Source organism: Gopherus flavomarginatus, chromosome 5, assembly GCF_025201925.1.
Source record: "Gopherus flavomarginatus isolate rGopFla2 chromosome 5, rGopFla2.mat.asm, whole genome shotgun sequence".
In the NCBI taxonomy this organism is placed as follows: domain Eukaryota; kingdom Metazoa; phylum Chordata; order Testudines; family Testudinidae; genus Gopherus; species Gopherus flavomarginatus.
Genome location: NC_066621.1, coordinates 35,851,358 through 35,876,238, shown reverse-complemented (window position 1 = coordinate 35,876,238; position 24,881 = coordinate 35,851,358). Strand labels below are relative to the sequence as shown.

At 57.4% G+C, this 24,881-nt stretch overlaps 2 protein-coding genes across 5 annotated transcripts; one reads left to right on the top strand and one right to left on the bottom strand.

Moving 5' to 3' along the window:
• Positions 1-452: 452 nt before the first annotated feature.
• On the bottom strand, positions 453-17,201 carry TBC1D10C (TBC1 domain family member 10C). 4 transcript variants are annotated; one of them, XM_050956218.1, is made up of 11 exons: positions 17,120-17,201; positions 16,382-16,558; positions 14,869-15,089; positions 9,375-9,474; positions 8,894-9,001; positions 7,311-7,417; positions 6,375-6,489; positions 5,724-5,789; positions 5,241-5,430; positions 2,105-2,259; positions 453-1,590 (listed from the first exon to the last, which is right to left on the bottom strand). In XM_050956218.1, exons 1-11 carry the CDS (start codon positions 17,120-17,122, stop codon positions 1,096-1,098), a joined length of 1,737 nt encoding a protein of 578 aa, XP_050812175.1. In that variant the 5' UTR covers positions 17,123-17,201; the 3' UTR covers positions 453-1,095. The 4 variants fall into 4 exon arrangements, with proteins under 4 accessions (XP_050812175.1, XP_050812174.1, XP_050812172.1 ...); XM_050956217.1 differs by lacking the exon at positions 17,120-17,201 and having other exon boundaries at positions 14,869-15,086; positions 16,382-16,778; XM_050956215.1 differs by lacking the exon at positions 17,120-17,201 and having other exon boundaries at positions 16,382-16,776.
• Positions 17,202-17,334: 133 nt separating this feature from the next.
• Positions 17,335-24,300, top strand: PPP1CA (protein phosphatase 1 catalytic subunit alpha). Its single transcript, XM_050956380.1, has 7 exons — positions 17,335-17,427; positions 18,890-19,021; positions 19,294-19,524; positions 20,101-20,205; positions 22,185-22,408; positions 23,269-23,403; positions 23,872-24,300. Exons 1-7 carry the CDS (start codon positions 17,373-17,375, stop codon positions 23,980-23,982), a joined length of 993 nt encoding a protein of 330 aa, XP_050812337.1. The 5' UTR covers positions 17,335-17,372; the 3' UTR covers positions 23,983-24,300.
• The last annotated feature ends 581 nt before the right edge of the window (positions 24,301-24,881 follow it).

The following is a 24,881-nucleotide window of genomic DNA, read 5'->3' as shown; positions in this document are numbered from 1 at the left end:
CATGGGGGAGGGCTGTGCAGGTGTGTGGCTGCCTGTCTATATATGGCAGTGTAATCCCTTTGTGGAAAAATTACCAGCCCTGCTGTGACTGGATCATACAGCCTTGGGCTGCTACCTAGCACTAACCCCACCGGGAGGCTAACCCCTCTGGGCGATGGGGAAGGTCCTTAGTCCCACCCCAATTTGACCACCACTGGGGGTAGGGCGCCTTCGCTGATGGCGGTCCAGGTTTCTAGCCCAGCTGGCTTCCAGGTAGAAAGCCACTGGGGGATCCTCTCGCCCGACCCACAGCATGACCCAGGCCAGAGCAGTCTCCTGCCATTCCTGCCCTGGGGCATATTTCCTTCCCACAATGATTCCTGTTGTTTGCCAGGTGAGAGCTGCGTAGAGGGCTGGGGCTATTTCCTTCTCCTAGCGTGGTCTCCAGAACAAACAGGCTCCTGATTCAACACTTGTGATCGGCCTTTGCCCCCAGATGAACTTTTAATACCATCTACACAGACAAGCTGCCAAGCAGTGGCTCATCAGCCCCATGCCCCAGCCTGGCCACAGCTCGGGGGTTGGGGGAGGGACCCCAGAAGGAAGTTTCATTTCCCTTTATGTTTTCAATCTGCCCCCCCCCCAGTCGGATCATAGGCTGCAGTATTCACAGGGCGGCTGCTGAGGTACCCAGGGGCCTGGATCTCAGGCAATGAGTTGTGTGCCCATGGAACCTGGGCACTGACTACTCTGTCAGGGCTCCAAAGGAGTGAGCAAGGCCCAGGCAGGGGCCGGACTGTCCGTGTTGCTGACACCAGTGGCCAGATCGCAGTGAGCAGGTTCTCCACTCAGTGGGCTCCAGTGTGAATACTGACGGGGGCTGTGGGAGAATCAGGCCTTGCTGATCGGCACCACAGGATGCAGGGGAGTCTCAACCCTCTAAGCCCAAGACCCCTTCCCCCTTCAACGCGATGCCCCACACTGTCTCCTCTCCTCCATTGAGCAGGTAGGGGGTGGAGTCTCTCTTGGTGGGGCAGGCTCTACCCCTGCCATTCAAAACAGGCCTCCAGCAAGGGGCGGAGTCTCTCTTGCTAGGGCAGGCTCCGCCCCACCCATTCAGAAATAGGTCTCCAGGTAGGGGGCAGAGTTTCTCTTGGCGGGGCCAGGCTCCTCCTCCTCCCCACCCTCTTGCGCTAGGCTGAGCAAGGGGCGCTGGGTCACGTGGAAAGTCTTGCCACGTGTGTCTGGTTTCTTCCTGCCTGGGGGCTTCTTCTTCCGAGCCTGCTTCTCGGCCGCCTCCTCCTGCCGGCGCCGCTCCTGCTCCTGCCGGCGCTGCTCCTTCAGCTGCTCCCTCTCCAGCCGGCGCTGCTCCTTGGGGAGGAGTGGGGGAGGGTCCACCACAATCTCAGGGATGAGGAAGGTGGGTGCTGGGTGCCTGCCCTTCCTGGGCTGCTGTGCATCCTCCAGCTGCTGGGCATCGAAGACGGCTTTGGCATTGGGCAGGCGCTGCTCCGGGTGGTACCCGAAATCAGGCCGGACCTTGCGCAGCTTGGCTAGCTGGGTCCGGCACTCACGCTCCACGTCGCGGTCTGAGACGGCCATGTTGTGAACCTGCAGGAGATGGGGGTGGAGGGACATCATGGGGTCTGTGTCTTGTGGGGAGCCCCCTGTGCAAAGGGATCCCACGTGCACTAGTGTGAGACACCTCAGCTTGGTGTGTGCAGAGGAGAGAAACAGCAGAGGGCACCATGACATTGGGTGGGAGGAGCCTGCAGCTGCCCAGCCCTGCCCTTCCCAGCAGGGAGCACTGTACCGTAAGCCCCTCAGGGGGCTGAACTGGGGAGGGGGCAGGACAGGGCAAGGGGGCAGATCAGAGCTGGGGAGGCATGGCCCTCAGGAGCTGAGTTGGGGACTGGGGGCAGAAGAAGGGAGCAGGACAGAGCTAGGGAGTCCTGTCCCCAAGGGAATGAGCTGGGGAGAGGCAGGAGACTGGGGGAGGAAGGAGCTGGGGAGGCCTGTCCTGGTGGGGGCTGAATAGGGGAGGGGGGCCTGGCCCCGCCTGAGGCTGGTGAAGGTTCCTATCTCTGCAGCAGAAGCCCAGCCTAGTCCCCACCCTGCACCTCACCTCGGCCATGAACGTGTCCTCCTGCAGCAGGCGGGCTGGGATGCTGCGCAGCTTTTCCAGTGTTTCCACCACGCCTGTGCAGTCCCGCAGATTCTCTGAGGAGCCCAGCGCCAGGCGCACCAGCACTAGCCCCACCCGGAACAGCACCTTCACCCCTGCAGGGAGACAGCAGCTGTCAGACCCCAAGCCAGCAGGAGGGGGTGCTGGGGCAGCCCTGAAACAGCCAGGAGACCGGGGGGTGGAGGGGCTGAAACAGCCAGGGGTACCTAGGAGGGAGCCATGAAACAGTCAAAGGCACCTGAGAGGGGGAGCCATGAAACTGTCAGGGGAGCTCTGTGTGAGTGAGAGAGAGAGAGAGAGAGAGAATGTGAAACAACCAGGGGGACCTATGCAGGGAGACATGAACCAGCCAGGGGAGCTGTGTGGAGGGGACACCATGAAACAGCCAGGTGAGCTGGCGGCAGGAGCCTTGAAACAGTCAAAGGCCCCTGGAAGGAGGAGCCAAGAGATGGGTGGGTGAGCCATGAAACAGCCAGGGGACCTGCAAGGGGAGGAATGAAGCTGCCAGTGGAGCTGGGGAAGGTGGAGCCATGAAACAGGCAGCAGGCTTGTGGAGAGCTGTGAAACCACCAAGACAACATGACCTGGCCCCACCCCTCCTAGTCCAGGGCAGCCAGGATGTCTCAGCCCTGGGGGAGCCATAAATTATGCAGGACCATGCCCCCATTACAGCCCTGGCCAGGGCCGTCCTTAGGATTTATGGTGCCCTAGGCGGGATTATTAAACTGGTGCCCCTGTGCCTGTCTTGCTTTTAGCAACACGAACATAAGCTTACACTATTGGAAAACTTGCCACATGCATGTTATTAAAACCAGTTTAACATAGTTAAGCACACTGTAATGCTGATGGACTAGCACTAAAGAAGTAGCACTATAGAAAAATTTCTGATTTGACAGAATGATGCAAATAATATAATTTTTTAATTTGTCAACTTTTTATTGGAAATTTATATGAAGAGGTATTGACACAAGGATTTGTTTTTAATTAAAAGCAATCTTTCTGGCCTTTTTGGCTGCAAAATCAGGAATAATGTCATCGTATGACAAAGACAAAGTGATGTCTTGTTTGATTGCAAAAATAGCAAGACTAGTCAAGTGTTCCTGACTCATTGTAGAGCGGAGATAGTTTTTAATGAGATTTAGTTTTGAAAAACTCCGTTCTCCTGATGCTACTGTTACAGGAATTGTCAGTAGAATATGAGTGGCAATGTACATGTTAGGATATATGTCAACAAGTTTGCTGTTATGAGTAAACTGTACAATGTCCATTATCGATTTTGCATGTGGCAACATTGATGACAGTGTACTCAATTCTTCATACAGTTCAAGTCCATTTAAATCAAAACGATCGCCATGCTTCAGGAGGCTCTCTAGGTCAGGCGTCCCCAACGCGGTGCCCGTGGGTGCCATAGTGCCCGCAGGGGACTCTCAGTGCACCTGCGTATTGGCTGGCAGACAAGCATTTGCTGAAATGCCAGCAAAATTCGGCAGCATTTCGGCAGTGATGCCTCTTGATGACGCCACTTGCCGCTGATAAGCAGTGTCATCCAGAAGCGTCGCTGCTGAAATGCCGCCAAATTTTGGCGGATGCTCGTCCACTGCCACGGTCCTTTGTCTGGTGGGCGCCAGATGAAAAAGACCAGGGACCACTGCTCTAGGTTCTTGCACTTTGTCATTAGTTGCTCTTGTTTTCCTATTTCGTTGAATTTAGTCCTGCTCAGCCCACTACCAGCTGAGTGAATGGAACCCCAGGCAGACAGCGGATTGAGTGGCTTAGCCAGGGTATCAGCTGCCGGCCTGCTCAGCCCGCTGCCAGCCTGGGGTTCCTTGGGGGTCCCCAGGCCAGCAGTGGGTGCTGAGTGGGGCCAGTGGCCAGGACCCCGGGTGGCAACGGGGCAGCAGCCAGAACTCCAGAGCAGCGGCGTGTGTGCTCAGCCCGCCACTGCGTGCCATCAAAAATCAGCTCGCATCCCACCTTTGGCACGTGTGCCGTAGGTTGCCAACCCCTTCTCTATACATTAGTAAGGAGATGAGCATATTACAGTTGTTGGAGGGCTCTATTTAGCAGTAACAGGGCTATAGGAAAGTCAGTCAACATTTTTTGTTTCTCTGATGAAAACTGGCCCACTCCCTTCCCCATACCAAACTTGTCACAAATAATTGTCAACAACTTAATTTTCTGTTTTTGGCTAAGATATTGATTTAAAAACATATATTGAAATTGAATTCAGGATTGTTAGCAAGCATTTTTGGGGACCAAATTTGTTAAATGACAATCTAAATGGCAACACAGCACTGCTTTCATACTTGGCTCACTCCACAGCCTGCTGGTCCGACAGCTGCAGTAGAGGAGGAGATAGGTGGAAAACTGCAGGACCCCAAAATCCACCACTTGGGATGCAGAGTGGCAACAGCAGCAGCAAACCCTCAGGTCCGATCACACGCCAGCCCAAAGGACCATGGTGAAGTTAGCACAGCATCTGATCTCAGGGACGGGGCACCCTGAAGCCACAGCAGCTCATCCTGCCCTGTGCAGCTCCCCCCAGATGAGATGGATCACTGCCAGCCTGGGGGAGAGACGCGCTCCCCAGCTAGGGTGACCAGATCCAGATGTCCTGATTTTATAGGGCCAGTCCCGATATTTGGGGCTTTGTCTTATATAGGTACCAATTACCCCCACCTAGGGTGTCCAGACAGCAAGTGTGAAAAACCCGGACCGGGGGGGGGTGGGGCGCGAATAGGAGCCTATATAAGAAAAAGACCCAAAAATCAGGATTGTCCCTAAAAAATCAGGACATCTGGTCACCCTACAGGTCGAGTTCCTTCCCCCACCCCTTCCCAGAGACCCTAGCAGCCAATCCTCTCCCTCAGACTGTGCTGCATTCATCTCTCTCTAGAACCCAGCAGCCCTGCTCTTACATGCTCCACTGCTTCCCGTCTGTCCGGGCTCCCAGCAGAGTGGTGTCCCCAGACCTAGTGGTGCTCTAGGTGGCTGCCTGTTCTGCCTATAGCTAAGGACGGCCCTGGCTCTGGCTGGTGGCTGGTGGAGCTCTGGGCTGAGCCAGTACATCACGCACCCTCGCTGAGGAAGGTATCCCAGATGCGCAGCACGGTGGGGAAAGGCAGGGTGCGGCTGTAGAGGCACAGGAACCACTCGGTGACGTAGAGCAGCGGCCCCACACTGTGCTTCTGCAGGTGCTTGTAGGCCTTGGGGCAGACGCGCCGCAGCAGTGCCACGAAGACCTCACCGTCCAGCAGCACTGCCTCCTGCAGGGGCAACCGAGAGCCCATCAAATCTGCCCATTGCACAGCACCACGCTGCTGCCAAGCATGCAGGCTCCAGCCCCACAGCCCTCTCCTACTCCCCTGCTGGGGAGGGCAGGGCTGGGCAGTCCAGGCTCCTCCCCCTCCCTGGTGTCCCAGCACCCCCTGCTGGGGACGGTGTGGCCAGGCAGCTGCAGGCTCTTCCCCCTGCCTTGCTGACTCCTGGTTGCATCTCATAAGGGTCCATGACCCTGTAGAATTCCCAACCTGTGAAAAGGGTGCAGGGGGGTTCTCACCATCTCAGGGCTGTAGTAACCAGGCAGGTACCGCTCACTGATCTGCACCAGGCACCAGAAGGCTTGCTGTAGAGAACGGGGAAACATTAGCCAGGGGAGATATCAGGGTCCCTGGAGCACATGGCAAGGGGGAGTGAATAGAAGAGGGGCACAGGGTTTATGCGAGGGGGAAGGTGTGTATCTTGTGTGGGGAGGAGGGGAACTGGCTGCCCTGGCATGCAAAGGGGCCTGAGGGTGGTGGTTAATGAGGGCTGGGAGTGGGGTTGGTGATGGTGGCCTGTGAAGGGATGGGAGCTGGCTGCTCCATGCGGGAGGCCAGTGGGGGTCAGTGCCCATGAGAGGATGGGGTTATATTACAGGGCAGCAGAACAGTGGGGGTGAGTGCTCGACAGGGTAGAGCAGGACAGAGAGGGCAGGTGCCTGGTGTGGGTTCAGGATAGTGGGGACAGGGACAGGGCAATGGGGGCGGGGCAGGACAGTGAGGGCGGGTGACCTGCAGGGACGGGGAGGGCAGTGAAGACAGGTGCTAGGCAGTGGGGCAGGGGCAGAGCAGTGAGGTCCGGTGCCACGGCAGTGAGGTGGGGGTAGTGCAGTTGGGGGGTGCCCCATGGGGGAGGGCATAGTTCCCAGTAGCTACTGGGCATGACTCACCTCAGCAGGCATGTGCATGAGCAGCACTGCAGCCACAGGGCCCTGGGCCTGGCAGTAGCCCTCATGGGGCCGATATACGGTGTAGGCCTTCAGGAGCTGCATGAGCCCTCGCTGCCTGCACGGATGGGTCTGAATGTTAGAGTTCGGCCAGGATATGGGGCGCACGGTGCAGAGCTCCCTCCCCATACAGGACCAGAACACTGGGCCCAAGTAGCCCAGTATCATCCTCTGACCCCACCCATACCCCATCCCATGTCAGATCAGACCTTTGGGAAGAGAACCCAGGTGTCCTGAGTCCACGAGGCTACATATATATAGAATTCTCTAAATAGATACCTAGCGGGGAGTCTACTGGGTGGATGGTTAAGTGGATGGGTGGAGAGAGGGAGAGAGGAGTATGGATAGGGATGGAAGGAGGGATAGGTGTGGATGGGGATGGAGGGAGGGAGGGATAGATAGAAGAAAGAAGGAGTGTGCATGGGGATCGATAGATGAGTCACACACTCCCCCCTTCCCAGGGGTTTGGGGGTAACTCTACTGCCCAGATGGGCACTCCCCAGGGGGCACCGTTCAGTTGCAGGTTGCACCAGTGTGGGGAAATGACTCTGGCTCACATGCCCAAGTGGTGCCCCGGACAGTGCGACTCAATGTCATGGACCCCAGCCGCGTTCCCCCTGCCCCTTGGACAATCCCTGCTCTCTAACTGGAGCCGCTGGGAGCTGGTGTCAGTGGGAAGACAGCACCACTCAGTGGCGAGTGCCTGGAATGGGAATCACAGGCCCACTACAGCAGCGCTGCCCAGCTGGGAGGAATGTCCTGGGCCGGGTGCAGGACACAGCATCCTGCTCCGGCTGCAGGGACAACTCAGGCATCAGCCCCAGCAGGGCTTCCCCTCTGCTCCCCCAGCATTTGGCAGTGCCCCCGCCGCTCCCTTACCCATGTCCCTCAGGCGACAGGAACATCTCGTGGAAGGGAAACTGGCGGTGGATGTCCTTCTCAATGGTCTCCAACCACTGCGGGTCACCAGGTGACTGTTCCAGTTCCTACAGTGACATGGCAACGGGTGACCATGGCAACGAAGTGGGCCACACCACTCTATCCCTGGGGCAGGGGTTTAGGGTTAGCAGCAAGAGATCAGGGCCTGGGGTGGGTGTTAGCAGCTCCCTGCATGGTGGTTGTGTTTGCAGGTGTAGTGTGGGCCAGGAGGAGTGCCAGAGCATGCCGGACTCAGCCCAACTGGATGCGGGTCCTTTGGCTCTGGCTGGGATCAACCCAGAGCAATGGAAACCCCAGTGACTATCACCTATCAGCAAGGGCTCCCAGCACGCTGAGCATGTGAACTCAGTTGTGGTCTCTCACCTGGGACTGAGGGACAAAGGGACAGGGACAGAGAAAGGAAACTGCACGGCTCTCAAAGCAGCAGCATGGCTCACGGAGCCCTGGTGCAGGTCAGGATGGATGGTGTCTTAACCTTTGTCCCTCCGTTCCTCCACTCAGGACTCCCCGTGCCATGTGCCAGCGGGCTAACAAACCCTGCTCTGGTTGGAAAAGCTGCCCTGTGTCACTGCAAACACTGGCTGGGGTGCCCAGGGCCCTAGAGAGGGTGAATATCTCTGACCAGGCGTCTGGCTCAGTTGGGACTCACAGGGCAGAGCTCATGGCACAAAGCAAAAGGGCTGGAGTCCAGCGGCTGTGTCTCGGGGGCATTGAGGCCTTGTGGCCGGCCCTTGGGAGACTGGTACATTGAAGAGTACCACCACACACCATTTATAAGCTGAGTCATAGCACATATCCAGTGGATCCGTGCCTCAAGATGTTCTATTCTACCACTGACGATGACTCACCATGGGGCCAGATGCTGTTCTCCTGCCAATCACCCCCATGGCAGTCAGCAGGGTCAGGGAGAACAAGATTGGGCTCTTTCACCCTGTATGTTAACCCCCTGTCCTCTGGCCCTGGGGAGCTGAGCGCTCCCTCTTGCCACTGCAGCAATGCAGGCAGAGGCGGCTCTAGACGTTTCGCTGCCCCAAACAGGGCGGCATGCCACGGGGCGCTCTGCCGGTTGCCGGGAGTGTGGCAGGCGGCTCCGGTGCACCTCCCACCAGAGCCTCAGGACCAGTGGACCCTCTGCAGGCACGCCTGCAGGAGGTCCACCGGAGCTGCCTGCCGCCCTCTCAGCGACCGGCAGAGCGCCCCCTGCAGCATGCTGCCCCGAGCATGCGATTGGTGTGCTGGAGCCTGGAGCTACCCCTGAATGCAGGTGTCTGCTGCAAGAGCTAAAGGAGTGCTCCTCTAGCAGAAGTGGTATCTGGGATGTTATCCTCTCTGCACACTAGCCAATACAGGGTAGCCTTGTGCATATCCAGCTCCTAGAGCCAGGAATGCGAAAGTCTGGGAGGCAGCTGACTCAGAGCTTGGGGGCATCGGCAAGGATGCGGGTGGGGCAAAGTGGGTGGGTCGGGGGCATAGGATGTCGAGGGAGAGTGGGAGCCGCGAGGGAGGCAGGAGGAGCTGATTACCTTGTACTTGCCATGGTTGCGGTCCATGCTGGTCTGCCCTCCACACAGCAGGGGCCAGCAGCGGGCACGCATGGATGAGGGGATCCCTTTACGGCACAGGACCTTCACCTGGAGCCAGAGAACTGCATCAATCACAGCACAACCCACCACAGGGCAGGGCCAGGGAGAGGGGGCCCAGCATGGTGCCACACTAGAGAGAGCCAGGGCCCTGGGACATGGGCTTCAAGGGCAGGGAGATCCTAGCTCCAGGGGGCTCAGCTGTGTCGCATTACACTGTCAGGAGATATAATGGGGGAAGCCCTGGCAGCAGCTGATTCCTTGGGGGAGTGGAGCACACTGGGGTGCCCTATGGGGAAACCGGTTGCTCCCTGGGAGGATTAGCATGGCCCTTTGGGGTGCCCCATGGGAGGGCTGAGTGGCCTATTGGGCAATCAGCATGGCCCCATAGAGGGGTTGGGATTTTTCTGTGGCTCCTCCTCACCTTCTTGTACCTCCTGGCCATGGCCTTCTCCCAGTGCAATGTCATCTCCAGCCATCTGGCTTCCCGGTGCCGGATGAGCTCTACTGGGGGCTGGCCCAGGCTGGATGAGGGGAAGAGAATGGGTATCAGGCCAAAGGCCATCTCCTCCTCGCCCAGTGCCTGCATTCCTCCCATCTCTTTGTCCCCCTGGTGCACTCCTTCTATCTCTCATTCCCTCTTACCTCTTCCTTGTGCCTTCTCTGCTTCCTCATTCAGTAGTCACATGAGGCTCCCCTCCTGGGGCACTACTCTGAGAAGAGAGCACAGCCTCCTCATTGCACATCCCCTGTCTGCTCCTTCTTCTCCAGGTACTGCTGCCTCAGCTTCCTGTACCCCTGCCCTACCCTGGGGCTGGGCAGGGGGAGGCAGGACCTGGGAATGTGAGAACTAAACACTGGGCAAATCAGGATGTTCCAACATCACCTTAACTCTGACCTCTCTCCTGCTTAACCCAAGCTACAGGCTGCTGGCACCATCACCCTGCCAACTCTATCCCCAGATGAGCCACACAGCTGCCCTCCGGCATCACCCTCACATTCTGCATGCTGAGGGAGCACTGGCTTAACCGTCTGTTATTGTTTAGAGACCCAGAACATGGCTTTTCACCCTCCATGTGCTCCGGAGACACCTCACAATTCCCACCCTCCCACCAGAAGCACAGATCTCTTGTTTACTGGGTTTGTAAATTCATGGGGCACATTCTGAGCAACCACATCTGGATGTATTCCTTCTGCCATGGAGACCACGAGTTTGAGTAACACCAAGTAAGCAAGGAATAATAATTAACAACTAACAAGTGAGTATTGTCTGAGTAAATACTTAGTAATCCCTGAGTAACAAGTGAATAAACACTGAGATGAGCAAGTAATCACTGAGTAGCGTCTGAGTAAGTATCAAGTAATGCCTGGATAATGACTACATAAACCTGAGTAACGGCAAAGGAGTGATCAAGTAACAACTGAGTAAACTATGAGTAATGGCCAGGTAAACACCAAATAATGACTCAATAAACACTTAGTAACAATTTAGTAAACCCTGACTACCGAGTAATGACTAAATGACCACCACACAATGCCTTCAGAACCACGGAGTAAACCCTGACTAATGACTGAGTAAATACTGACTAAAAACTGAGCAATGGCTAAGCAAACACCGAGTGGCATTTGAATAATAAGCAACTAAACACGAAGTCATGGCTGAGTAATGACCTAACAAATACCAAGAGCTCAACTCCCTGTTGCCCTAGGGCAGTGGTTCTCAAATTTTTGTACTGGTGACCCCTTTCACCTAGCAAGCCTCTGAGTGTGATGCCCTTATAAATTAAAAACACTTTTTTATATATTTAACACCATTATAAATGCTTGAGGCAAAGCGAGTTTTGGAGTGGAGGCTGACAGCTCGCAACCCCCCATTTAATAACCTCACGAGGACACACTAGGGCGAGGTGCTGCACTGTCTCTGACTGTTCTCTGACTGTTCTGTGCAAAGCTCCATTGGTCCACCGCAGCAGAGGCACTAGTTGAAGCAGCCCCAAGGGTTGTTGTAGCCTGTGAGGAGGGCAGAACTGGCTCCTGCTACAGACTGCCTGCCCTCCATCTGGGCCTATGTAACAACTGAGTAATGAGTGAGTAAACACTGTGGCCTGGTCTACACATAAAACTTAGGTCAACCTAGCTACCTCAGTCAGGACTGTGAAAAACATCACGCCCTGTGCAACATAACCCTGACTGCAGATGCAGCTAGGTTGGTGGAAGAATTCTTCTATTGGCCTAGCTACTGCCTCTCAAGGGGGGTGGATTTACTACGGTGACGGAAAAATGCCTTCCCTCACCATAGCAAGTGTCTACACTATAGTGGTGCTGCTGCAGCGGTGCTGCTGTGGTGCTTCTTGTGTAGACATACGCTGAGTAATGAGTGAGTAAACATTGAGTAACGAGCCAGTAAACATTGAGGAACAAATAAATATTGAGTAATGAACATGCAAAAGCAAAGTAATGAGTGAGTAAACAACATGGAGTAACGAGCGAGTAAATACTAAGAACATAAGAGAGGCCATACTGGCTCAGACCAATGATCCCTCTAGTCCAGTATTCTGTCTTCTGACAGTGACCAATGCTAGGTATTTCAGAGGGAATGAACAGAACAGGGCAAGTTTGAGTGATCCATCCCATGTCATTCACTCCCAGCATCTGGCAGTCAGAGATGTAGGGTCATCCAGAGTATGGGGTTGTGTCCCTGACCATCTTGACTAATAGTCATTGATGGACCTATTCTCCATGAACTTATCTAATTCTTTCTTGAAATCAACTATACTTTTCACCATCACAACATCCCCTGGAAACGAGTTCCACAGGCTGACTGTGTGTTATGTGAAGAAATACTTCCTTTTGTTTGTTTTAAACCTGCTGCTTGTTAATTTCATCAGGTGACCCCGGGTTCTTGTGTTATGTGAAGGGGTAAATAACATTTCTTTATTTGCTTTCTTCACACCAGTCATGATTTTATAGACCACTACCATAGCCCCCCTTAGTCGTCTCTTTTTCAAGCTGAACGGTCCCAGTCTTTTTAATCTCTCCACATGTAAAAGCTGTTCCATACCCCTAATCATTTTTGTTGTAACGAGTAATGAGAACCTAAACACTGGGTAATGAGTGTGTAAACACTGAGTAAAGAGCAAGTCAACACTGAGTAACCAATAAGTAAACACTGAGTAATATGTGAGTAAACGTCGAGTAATGTCCACATATAAACACCGAGCAATGAGTGAATAAACTCTGAGAAATGTCCATGAAAACACTGAGTAATGAGTGAATAAACACTGAGTAATGAGCATGTAAACACTGAGTAATGAGTGAGCAGATACTGAATAATGAGCAAATAAACACTGAATAAAGATGGAATAATACTATCAGTGCTTTAACCTACAGAGCTTCCCTCTCATACTCTTATCAGGAGATGGGTGTGGGCAGCGAGGGGTCTGTTGGGCAGGGGAAGTGCCTTCGGGGGCAGGTTGGCAGCCTCATTACAAGTGATCTTCCCAGCAGCACAGAGCAGATCCCTGAGATGAGGCTGTAGGAAAGGATCCCAGGGAAAACAGGGTTGGGGCTGAACAGGACTGTTCTCTCTTCTCTCCTGGGCCTGTTCATACCCTGAGCCGCTCGGTGGGGTGAGGTGGGGGAGGCTGGGGCGCTGACGTCCCTGACCACACACTGCTGCAAGCACGGTGTGCACATCGCCATGGAGACGGGGACAGGATGTGGCCAAGCCATGAGCTGCTGAAACAGGAAGTGTTAGTTCATGCGGGTGGAGGGGTGCAGGGTGCTCCCCTCCCTTGGCCCAGCACCAACAGTGCTCGGAGACCTTCCCAGAGGTGTGAGGGGCTCTGGCTGACGTGGGCCTCACACCCCTCATTACCACACGTCCCCCTCAGAACCCCAAGAAAGGCTAGAGCCATGGACAGGTGTGAGCAGCCCAGAAGGAAACCATAGCTTCTGAGCTCATGTCCTTTGCAGGATCTCTGCATGATACTGCGGCAGAGCTCCCCAGCTTCCCCCAGGGCTGGAGCATTCTCCAGGCCTCAGTGCCTGGCAGCCCTAAGGGGACATCCCTAAAGACCCGCTCTAGCTCATCACAAGTTCTGGGATCAGTGCAGGAGTCACCCCAGGGCTCCGCAGGAGATCAGACTAGACCAGTGGTTTCAATCTGTGGTCCGCAGACGCCTGTGGGGTCTGCAGATCATGTTTAAGATTTCCAAAGGGGCCCGCACCTCCATTTGAAATTTTTGGGAGGTCTGCAAATGAAAAAAGGTTCAAAACCACTAGACCAGATGATCAGAACAGCCCCTTCTGGCTTTCCAACCAGGAATTCAGGAGCCTTCCCATGCCTCCGTGCATTGCATTGACGTCATAGTTTGTATTTAATTTCCTACAATTTTTGTAACAAACAGTAAGAAAAGGGAAGGAAAATCCCATCCAAAGACAGAGCTTCCATCTCTGGTGTTCTCGAGCTCTGCTGCTTTGCAGATGCACCTTGCAGATTTTAGAACTGAGACCTGTTTGGTTAGACCCTACCTAAACATGCTCCCGCTCCAAGGGAGGACCCTGGAACCCTGACTGAGCCAGTAGTTAGAAAACCCCACCCTGTCATCTACCTTCAGCACACTGTGCATTTAAACAACAACAACTACACAAACCTTAGCTTTGCCATGCTGGATAACCACCACTAAATCCCTTGGCACTAGCTAAGCTTAGCCCTCACGTTTGTTATCACCATCAGCTAGCCCAGTGTCCAGGGAGACATCCCAATAAGCCAGGTCCCAAGGAAGCAGGAGAGGATGTTATAGTAACATAGCATCTTTCATCCTGCAGCACTTTGCAGTCAATGCTGGTTGTGTGAGCTGGGGCAGGTCACCTGCCCTGCTTGGTGCCTCAGTTTCCCTATCTGTTCAATGGGGAGTAGGACACCAACAATGCACCTCTCCCATCCAATAGGAGATGGGATGGCAGGTGCTCTGGAAGAGCTAGGTGTTATTGTGATCCTAGACATAGACAGTTATGGGGCTGTGGCTGCCTCTAGGGAGGGGGGCACACAGGACACTGTTATGCAGGGAGCGTGGCGGCAGCATGGCACACTGACACCAGGGTGGCATGGGCTCTTCTGAACCCCGCCCTGAAAGCTCCAGAAACCTCAGCTGACCCAGCCATGAGGCTGATGGCCTGAGGCCGGCCCTGCCTGGATACAGCTTTGGGGCTGTACACCCACTCGCGATTCGCCAGCTGAGGGAAGGTACAGAGAGTGAACCGGGGTGACCAGGGGCCATTGTGCCTCCCCAGCAGAGGGCCTGTCCTCACTAACATCTTCGTTGTAGAGACTCTAGAGGGCACCCACGATATTCCCTGAGTCGGAGGATCCCCTACATCAGGCTGTTAGAGAGATGGGGCTGGTGCACAGGGCCCTGATGCAAGAGTCCCAAACAGTCCTCTCCCCCAGCGCCTGAGATCCTCCTTCCCCAAACTCTGCCTCTTCCCTGCTTCTTCCCCACCCCCGAGGGGCAACAGGACTAGGAGAGAGGTGGGGGGGCAGGGCCACAACCACAAACTGGTACACTTGGGTGTGGGTTGATTCCCCAGTCCCCAGGCCAGGGGCTCAGCTTCTCTGTGTATGTCCATTCTATGGGCCTGAGCACCCTATATCCTCAGCTCACAGAGTGGGGAGATGCTGGTTCCAGGCTCAGAGCCCAGGGGATTGCCCTGCAGGACTCGGAATGTGGGTATCAGCCCAGCACCCACAATGGCTCCAGGGAGCAAGAGATCAGGACAAGGAATGGGAGCCAGGCATCCGGGTCAGCCGTGCAGGGTACTCACCCTAGGGGACACAGAAACACCCTTTGCGGCACCCGCACTCCCTCTGCAATGCCCCCTTTGAGCACTCCCATGCCCAGGCCTGCCCCACTCACCCATCCTGGGTGCCACCAGCCCCGAGGAAGCCATAGCGGTCGGTCTGACGATAGGGGGCGGCCCCGTTCAGCTCAGAGTCGGAGCCCAGTGAGCTGGAGTCATCATGAGGGCACCCCAGGGCTGAATCGAAGGCGTCGGACAGCTCCTCCAAGGTACTGAGGCTGGAGGAGTCGGCGGAGGACATGGGGCCGGACGCCATGCCCACAAGTCCAGCACCCTGCTGGGGGAGGGAGGGCAGGGAGAGGTTGCCCTCAGTGAGTGCCCAGCATGGTCAGGCCAGAACTGAACACTCCAGGAGACAACCTCAGAGGCTGACCTGCCCAGGGCCCCGCATCCCCATTTCCCCTAGGACCTGCCCCCCGGGGCCCCTCATCCCCTCCCCACTAGAGTCTGCTCAGCCCAGGGCCCTAACCCCTATCACTCCAAGGTCTTCCCTGCCCAGGGCCACACAACCTCATCCCCCCTGGGGCTGACCCTCCCAGGGTCCCTAACCCCCATCGCCTCAGGGTCTGACCCGCCCAGGGCCCCTAACCCCCATCGCCCCAGAGTCTGCCCCGCCCAGGGCCCCATAACCTCATCCCCCCAGGGTCTGCCCCGCCCAGGGCCCCTCATCCCCATTGCCCCCAGGGTCTGCCTCTACCAGAGCTCCAAATTCTCATCTCCCCCTAGGGTTTGCTCCACCCGGGGCCCCTCACCCCTCCGCCCCCCCCTACCCCCAGTCTACCCGGCCCAGGGCCCCTCACCTCCATTCCCCCCAGGGTCTGCCTCTACCAAAGCTCCGCACTTCCATCCCGCCAGGGTCTACCCAGCCCAGGGCCCACAACCCCATCCACCCCAGGGGCTGACCTGCCCAGGGCCACAAACCCATTCTCACCCAGGCTCTCCCCAGCCAGGGCTACAAACCCCCATTCCCTCCAGTCTGCCCAGGCCAAGGCTTCAAGGCCCCTCACCCCCATCCCTCCCAGGGTCTGCCTCCCCCCCACCCCCGAGCCCTTCCCGCTAGTGTCTGCCTAGCCCAGGGCCTTGCACCTCCATCCCCATAGGGTTTGCCGAGCCCAGGCCCCTCACCCCCATCTTCCCCAGGATCTGCCCCAACCAAAACCCCACACTCACATCCCCTCAGGAACTGTACCACCCAGTGCCCCACATCTCCATCCCTCAGGGTCTGCCCCGCCCAGGGCTCCTCCCCACCATCTTTGCTTCCAGTCCAGGGCCCCCCACCTCTAGCCCAGGGAACCACACCTCCATTCCCCTGCCCCGGGGCCCAGCTCCTCCATCCCCAGGTGTACTAGGGAGAGGAATCCATGGGCGCCTGGTTTCTGGTCAGGGAGTGTAACACCCTCACACAGAGCCTCCCACCCCAATGCTCTTGTGTCCATCCTGGGGGTAACTTTGTGCAGCCCTTGTCTCTAAGCCTGGCCCCCCGGCATAGCTCAGGGGGGTTCCTAGGAAATTTCCCCACATGGCCCCCAAGCAGCCCTCCCTGTGCTCCGTTCCCTTGTTCCCACTCACCTTCAATGTGCCCAATCCTCTTAGCTTGTGTACTGTGCTGGGGCCATTCCCAATGGAGCAGTGCCCAAGTGGTACAGTCGCGCATTCGTCCCTTGCCAACACCTCAGTCCAGCGCGCTCCCCATGGGCGCTGCAAACTTATTTCCTCTTTGCTGTCATTTCCTTTTGCACCTGATGGCTGAGGCAGCATGCGGGGGGAGGGGAAGGCAGCCTGAGGCCATGGGGAGTGTTTGTGGGGCAGCGCTGACACCCTGCTCCCTGCAGCCCCCCCTGCTAGGAGAGGCTGGGGCTGGAGTATCCGGGAGCTCCCCCCACAGCCAGTGCCCCCACCCTGCTCACCATAGCGCCCCCTGCTGGGAGAGGCTGAGGCTGGAGTAGCCGGGAGCTTCCCCCACAGCCAGTGCCCCCACCCTGCTCACCATAGCGCCCCCTGCTGGGAGAGGCTGGGGCTGGAGTAGCCAGGAGCTTCCCCTACAGCCAGTGCCCCCACCCTGCTCACCATAGCGCCCCCTGCTGGGAGAGGCTGGGGCTGGAGTAGCCAGGAGCTTCCCCTACAGCCAGTGCCCCCACCCTGCTCACCATAGCGCCCCCTGCTGGGAGAGGCTGGGGCCGGAGTAGCCGGGAGCTCCCCCCACAGCCAGTGCCCCCACCCTGCTCACCATAGCGCCTCCTGCTGGGAGAGGCTGGGGCCGGAGTAGCCGGGAGCTCCCCCCACAGCCAGTGCCCCCACCCTGCTCACCATAGCGCCCCCTGCTGGCAGATGCCGCGCTGCGGAGCCGCGCCCTCCCTCGGGGCTCTAGGCGGGTGGCTGCTAATGATCCCTCCACTCCTCTAGAGGGCCTGCGCTCGCGACCCGCCTCCTGGCTGAAAGCGGCAGTGAGTCAGTCAGAGCCAGGCTCTCGGGCCGGACCTCGCGGAGCCAAGCAGGCGGGCGGGGGGAGAGTGCAGCGTGAGGAACCCAGGAGTCCGGGTCTCCCCCCTGCAGAGCCGCCATGTCGGAGGGCGAGAAACTCAACTTGGACTCCATCATCGGGCGGCTGCTGGAAGGTGCGGGGGGCCGGGCCGGGCCCGAGCGGGAACAGCTGAGGGCGCGTGGTGGTGCTGGGGCGGGGGGCGAGGCTCCTACCCCCTCCTCCCGCACAGGCTGGGCTGGGGCGGGGGGCGAGCGCTCCGGGAAGTTCCGTGTTGACTTTCTGGGTTCCTTTGTTTTCGCTCGGGTCTCCCTGCCTGCAGCGCGCTCCTGGGCGGGGGTCGGGGCTGGCCCTATGCGGTCGGGGGGACCCGGGCTCTGGTAGCGGCCCGGCCGCTTGCTGCTCGCCCCACGCCGGCCGGGCCCAGGGCTTGTACATTTCATGGCAAACCCGGGTGGGACGCGCTGTTCGTAGGCCCCAGGGAGGAGCTAGGGACTCTCCCATTCCCGGGGGCGTGGTGGGGACTTGATCTCAGCTGGAAGGGGAGACCCAGTCGTCCTAGTGTGAACTCTGCTCTCCCAGTGCTGCTAACAAAAGAGAGGGGGAGATTAACTGTTACTTCCCTGCACACTTCTAATACTAGGGGTGTTTGGGGGGGCGACCCTAGCTATGCTTTCTAGGGAGTAGTTGACCCCTGGGGCTGAACCCTGGACGGGAGCAGTTGCTGAGCGGCAGATTATCTGGTCTCACATCCCAGTGTATCACAAAGGGAAAGCAAAAGCATCAGTTCTGTGTATCATATGGGGAAATTGAGGCACAGAGGAAGGGAGTGGCCCAAGATTACAGAACAGTTCAGAGCTGGGGAAAGAACCCAGGTGCCCGATCTAACAGTCCAGTATCAGCTGCTAGGCCACGCTGCTTCTTAAAGCATGTGTATTCTGCATCCTGCAATGTTGAAAAGGACTCTAGTATGACCAGGAGCCAGGGGGGTGGGGAATGGGATACAGGACCTTTCCCCCTAGTGGGCACCAGCTCTGATCCTGCCCCAGGGTGGGAGAACTGGCTGGCTCAGAGGGATGAGGGAATGGGACATGGTGTCTTTCTCCACTAGGGGTGGTGGGTCCAATCCTGCCCCAGGGTGGGGGGACTGGCTGTCTGAGAGGGGTGAGGGAATGGGACGCGGGGCCTTTCCTCTGTAGGGGGTGCCACCTCTCCTCTGACTGGCAAAGTGTCTGAAGATCCCATCTGGGTTCTAGCCAAAGGTCCTGTGTGAGATGTCTGTGCTGGGTCTAGGTCCAGCCTCACTGCGCCTCTTGAGCCAGCTGCACAGAGCGGGTGAGGACCTAGGCTGGGCCAGGGCTGCTTGGTGCCTCCTCCCCCTTTGCTGGTCTTTAGTCACCTGTTAACCTGCCCTTGTGGGTGGAGGGGTGGTGGTAGTACACAGGCTGCCCAGAAAAGCCTCAGGCAGTTCAGCCCTGTAGCCCCTTGGAGCATTCTAGCTGGAGCCAGGGCCTTGCCCTGAGCTGTGGGTGGGTCTGTGAGCAGTGCAGGGGCTATGACCACAGCCCGGCAGAGATGCCCACTGTTCTGTGTTGCAGTGCAAGGGTCCCGACCTGGCAAGAATGTGCAGTTGACAGAGAGTGAGATCAGGGGCCTCTGCCTCAAGTCACGGGAGATCTTTCTGAGCCAGCCTATCCTGCTGGAACTGGAAGCACCACTGAAGATCTGCGGTGAGTGAGCAAGGTCAGGGGGTTGGAACCTTCCTCCCAGTGGCCATGGGGGAGAGGCTGGGGGAATTCCCTGCACCCCTTGTTCACTCTGGGGGGGGTTCGTTGGCTCAGACTGGGTGGAGAGGCCAGGAGTGGTTCTGTGGCCCCCTTGCTGGCTGTTTCCGGAGGTGGGAGGGATTCCTGGGCCTGTGCGGGGAGGACCCTGGTTCTGTGGGGGAGGTGGGTTAGGCTTGGCTGTGGTAGCTACTGTACTCACCTCCCGCCCTCTCCAGGTGACATCCATGGGCAGTACTATGACCTGCTGCGGCTCTTCGAGTACGGCGGCTTCCCACCTGAGAGCAACTACCTCTTCCTGGGCGACTATGTGGACCGGGGGAAGCAGTCGCTGGAGACCATCTGCCTCCTGCTGGCCTACAAGATCAAGTACCCCGAGAACTTCTTCCTGCTGCGCGGCAATCATGAGTGTGCCAGCATCAACCGCATCTACGGCTTCTATGATGAGTGTGAGTGTGCCCCCGCCCGGCCCCGAGTCCCCCCAACCCTGCTCCCCTCACCCTTACCATGAGGGCGCCAGCATCAACCGCATCTACAGCTTCTACAATGAGAGTGAGTGTGGTCCTGCCCGAATGCCCACCGCCTGGCCCCCCGAATCTCCCTCCACCCTGCTTCTCACCCCTACCACGAATGCGCCAGCATCAACCACATCTATGGCTTCTATGATGAATGTGCCTGCATTGCTCTGCCGCGTACTCTCCATGTCCTCCTCTGCCCCACATCTATACTCTTGTATCCCCTCTGCCCTGACCACTATATCCCCTACAGCCCAACCATGAGTGCGCCAGTGTCCATGGCAGAGAGCAGCCTCTGCTCCATATCCCATGTGCCCAGTAGCTAACCCTAAAGTCAGACTGGCGCCCCCTACAAAGGAAGGCCGTGTGTGCTGTTGCTGCACAGTTCACTTGGCTCCCTATATGGCCTGGGTCTCTCCCAGCAGGTCAGGGCCCAGCCTTGGAGGCGGGCCCCTCTCACGTGTCTCCCTCAGTGGCTGGGCCCCCATCCCCCACCATTGTGTCCCACAGGCAAGAGGCGCTACAACATCAAGCTGTGGAAGACGTTCACTGACTGCTTCAACTGCCTGCCCATTGCCGCTATTGTGGACGAGAAGATCTTCTGCGGCCATGGAGGTTTGGGAGGAGCCGCAGGGTGTGGTGGCCAGTGCTCTGTGACCCTGTCCCCAGGAAGGAGGGAGACAGCATAGTGGGGTGTTTCAGGAATTCCAGTGTGGGCTTTGTCCAGTAGAGGGCGCTGCTGCGGAAGGCAGAGGGTGCTAGGCATCATGGGGCTGTGGGCACTTGATCAGGACAGGGTGTTGTCCTGGGGATTGGATGAGGGGGTGCTGGGGCAGGGCTAATGGATGCTGGGAGGGCTGTGGAGGACACATCTGGGGTGGGGTGCTGCAAGGCAGAAATTGGTGGGGCAGGGAGTTGCTATAGGGGCTGTGTATGGTGGGATTTACCAAAAAATCCCTAGGTTTTACAAAAAGTATTCTTTTTCAGATTTTCACCCTACTTTTTGTATCATTCAAATATATATAACAAAACTTGTTTGATTAGTAAAATACAAAGCTTTGCATGAGCTATATGTATCACGATAATACATTAGTCTGTGTGTATATGCAAAGCTGCCTGTTGAACTAAGGCTATTTCTTGGTCTACAACAGGGATGGGCAAACTATGGCTCGTGGGCTGGATCTGGCCTGTCAGGGCTTTGGATCTGGCCCGCGAGATTGCCACCCCCGTGGCGCCACAGGCCCGATGCCATTGCTGGAAGCGTCCGGCACCATGTCCCTGCAGCCCCGGGGGGGGGGGGGGGGGGGGGGGGGGGGGGGGCAGAGGGCTCTGTGCGCTGCCCTTGCCTCCAGGCACCGCCCCCCGCAGCTCCCATTGGCTGGGAACAGGGAACCATGGCCAATGGGAGCTTCGGGGGAGGTACCTGCAGGGGAGGGCAGTGCACAGAGCCCTCTACCCCCCGACACCCCGCCTCCTCCCCCCCGGGGCTGCTGGGATGTGGTGCCGGCCACTTCTGGGAGTGGTGCGGCACAGGGCCAGGGCAGGCAGGGAGCCTGCCTGAGCCTCACTGTGTGCCGCTGCCATCCCGGAGCTGCTCCAGGTAAACAGCGCCAGGACGGAGCCCGCACCGCAACCCCCTGTCCTGAGCCCCCTTGTACATCCTGCGCTCCAACCCTCTGCCGCACCCCCTCCTGCACCCCAGTCCCTGACCTGAGCCCCCTCCCACACTCCGCACTCCCTCCTGCGCCCCAACCCCCTGATGAGCCCCTCTCACACCCTGAATTCCGTCCCACACCCCAACCGCCTGCCCCAGCCCTACATTCATGGCCCTGCATGTAATTTCCCCAGCCAGATGTGGCCCTCAGGCCAAAAAGTTTGCCCACCCCTGGTCTAGAAGATACACACAAGAAACGAACAGGCAGCATGCAAGCTCTGAAGTGTGTGCACATCTGAACATACTGATGAATCTCATGCTCACCATGTATACGTTTCAAGATGTTAGCAAATAACGGTTTAAAGATCTGAGACGGTAAAATGGGAAGAAAATGAAAATCTGTATCAGAATACATTTTGGAACACAAAGAAGTATTCAAAAGTTTTCAAAAGTAAAAACAGGAGAAAAGGATGAAGTTGAGTGTATGCGCTGCAAATTGCGTGGCCCAATTATTAAAAATAAATATTTATAGGTTAATAGTTCCAAGTCTACACCAGTAAACTGTTTGTTAGAATGAAAAGCTTTATTTGGGGATTAGAGAGAATTGTTTTCTTAAACTCAGAGGTGGCATTGTGTTTTGAGTTCTGTTTTAGTTCTACAGCAAACCACATTGATGAATGGAATTCACAGCATTAATCTACTAATACTTTCCCCCCATCCTTCCATCCACCAAAATAAAACCGATATTTACCCAGAAAAATTATTTTTGCACTGATTTTCACCTGGTTTCGTTGTTGTGGTAATAAACACTGATAAATTCCTGGTGAAAATTAAATAAAAGAAAAACTGAAAACGAAGGGCCCTATTAATATGCTACCACAGCGGGTGGAGCTTCTGTGAGGGGCGGAATCTAACAGACTGATTTCCTTCCTCCCCTCAGGACTCTCACCAGACCTGCAGTCGATGGAGCAGATCCGCAGGATCATGCGCCCCACGGACGTGCCAGATCAGGGCCTGCTGTGCGACCTCCTCTGGTCCGACCCCGACAAGGATGTCCAGGGCTGGGGCGAGAATGATCGCGGCGTCTCCTTCACCTTTGGCTCTGAGGTGGTCGCCAAATTCCTGCACAAACACGACCTGGACCTTATCTGTCGGGCACACCAGGTACCAGCCTGGGGGGAGCCCAGCACTAGGGGGACTGGGAGGCATCAGAAGGGCTGGGATAGCTGGGGGTCGTCATGTTAAAGCATCGTCAGAGTGGATGGGTGGGGTTGTGGGTCTGGATGGAGGGCATCGTCAGAGCTGTGTGGGGTGCTCTGCTGGTGGGGTTCCCCTGGCTGAGGTACAGGAACCTGCTGGCTGGGGGTAGTTTGCATTGTTTGGGTCAGTCTTTCCTGCACTCCAGCCCACACCCCTGCCCTGAGCCCCTTTGTACATCCCACACCCCTCCTGTGCCCCAACCCCTTGCCCTGAGCCCCCTGCCGCACCCATCCTGTACCCCAACCCCCTGCTGCACCCCTCCCATACTCCGCATCCCCTCCTGCACCCCACCCTCTTGCCCTGAGCCCCTTCCTGCACACCGCACGCAGGAGCAGCTCTAGGTATTTTGCTGCCCCAAGCACGGCAGGCAGGCTGCCTTCGGCGGCTTGCCTGCGGGAGGTCCCCGGTCCCGCGGATTCAGTGGCATGCCTCCGGGAGGTTCGCCGAAGCCGTGGGACCAGCAGACCCTCGGCAGGCAGGCTGTCGAAGGCAACCTGCCTGCTGCCCTCACAGCGACTGGCAGAGCGCCCCCCCCCCCGTGGCTTGCCGCCGTAGGCACGCCCTTGGCATGCTGGTGCCTGGAGCCGCCCCTGACCGCACCTCCTCCCACACCCCTGCGTCCCATGTGGGTGACAGAGAGGGGTTAGTCTGTGGTACCAGGCTGTGCCTGTTTGGGGATGGCAGTGTCTGGCAGAGCTGGGGGCATGGAGTGGGGTGCCTGGGGTGGGTAGGGCCAGACTCTACCTCCTGTCTCCCTGCCCCAGGTGGTGGAGGATGGTTACGAGTTTTTTGCCAAGCGCCAGCTGGTGACGCTCTTCTCAGCCCCCAACTACTGCGGCGAGTTTGACAACGCAGGAGCCATGATGAGTGTGGACGAGACGCTCATGTGCTCCTTCCAGGTGAGCCCAGGGCAGTGCTGTGCCCAGGCTGCTGGGGCAGAGGGCATGCGGAGCCAGCACCATGGGGCAGCCCTGGCCCTGCAGCCTGAGCTGCCTGCCAGGGGGAACGTGGGGGAAGCTAAGAGGGGTGTTAGACCTCAGATGGGATAATGGCAAGTGGGGGAGGAAACCTCCTGCAGAGGACAACCCCCATTCCAGTAACAGCCCAGATGGGGAAGGGTCTGGGCCTTAGAGGAGCTGTGGGGATCCCAAGTCTGGGCTCCGTGGGGCTGAAGGAGTGTGGGGAGCTGGGGGGTGTCCCCATGGCAGCCATTTCTTCAGACAGGGGGCGGGGCTCTGATTTCAAGAGCAGTAGAGCAGCCCCTGGGCTGTGGGGGCTGGCATGGGCCCTGGCCCAGCTCTTGTCAGGGCAGGGCACAGCAGGCTGGGTCCCCCTTCGGCACATCCAACCTGCCTCTCCTCCTGCAGATCCTGAAACCGGCTGATAAGAACAAGGGCAAGTATGGGCAGTTCAGCGGCCTGAACCCTGGCGGCCGCCCTGTCACACCCCCGCGCAACTCGGCCAAGGCCAAGAAGTAACTGGCTACTCCCCCTGCCCTACCCCGTGGACTGGGGGTCCCCCTCACTGCCCTGCCCCTGGCTCTCTGCACAGAGGGTCTCTGCTGTCCAGTGCCTGCCCTGCCTGCCTGGGGCAGAGCTGAATTATTATTTTTAAACTCCTGGAGTTTGATACCAAAAATCCTGCTCTGGGGAGAGGGGGCCAGGGAGGGCTCTTGATTTTGGGGGAGTGGGTTTAATCTTTTTGGATCAAGTCTATTTTGCCAGTTGAGCCCCCCACCCCTCCCCCCTAATGCTGAGATGATTTCTTTTTGAATAAATATTTACCAGAAATTCTTACCCTGCTGCCTCCCTGTCCCCAGCCTGTGGCTATGCAGGGAATACCCTGTCCTGCCTCATGCTGAGGCTCTAATACTCCTGGGAGTGGGGAATGGTATTTCCCCATAGCCCCTGCCTGCAGCAGCCAATGCCACAGGAGACTCCTGCCTGACGTGTGAGCAGGGACCTAGCCCTGGGCACATGCCTTCCAGCCCCCAGTATCTCCTGACCCCACCTGGGGCAAAGTGCTGATGTGCAGCCACTTCTGGGGAGAGCTGTACTTCCCCTACACCATGAGTGAGGAGTGTTATGGTGGGGCCCTGAACTATGCTGTGATCTACCTTCCTGGTATGATGGAGGAGAGCAGGGGGCCACAGCCCCTGCAGGGACCTTGATGGCTCCAGGAGCTAAGGGGCCCCTGACAGGAAGGGGATGTTGAGGGTGTCAGAGGCAGCTGAGCCCAGACTGCCCCCTCTTTAAGATGGGAGAAGGAGGCAGCAATGTGGGGGTCACTGTAGCAGAGGACCTCGGGGTGAACTCAGCTGCCTGGGAGGGGGTATCACAGCCATTACAAGGGGGGGGGGGTGCTCTTCCTGCCTCCA

Bases quoted from the DNA above. Each gene is read 5' to 3' on its own strand.
- TBC1D10C (XM_050956215.1), bottom strand. From the start codon at position 16,570: ATGCTGCCTCAGCCATCAGGTGCAAAAGGAAATGACAGCAAAGAGGAA. The intron at 15,090-16,381 runs GTGAGTGGGAAC...TCCCTCCCCCAG, and splicing joins GAGGATTGGGCACATTGAAG to CAGGGTGCTGGACTTGTGGG. The intron at 6,490-7,310 runs GTAAGGGAGCGG...CCATCCGTGCAG, and splicing joins CTGTCGCCTGAGGGACATGG to GCAGCGAGGGCTCATGCAGC.
- PPP1CA (XM_050956380.1), top strand. From the start codon at position 17,373: ATGTCGGAGGGCGAGAAACTCAACTTGGACTCCATCATCGGGCGGCTG. The intron at 19,022-19,293 runs GTGAGTGAGCAA...CGCCCTCTCCAG, and splicing joins AGCACCACTGAAGATCTGCG to GTGACATCCATGGGCAGTAC. The intron at 23,404-23,871 runs GTGAGCCCAGGG...CTCCTCCTGCAG, and splicing joins CGCTCATGTGCTCCTTCCAG to ATCCTGAAACCGGCTGATAA.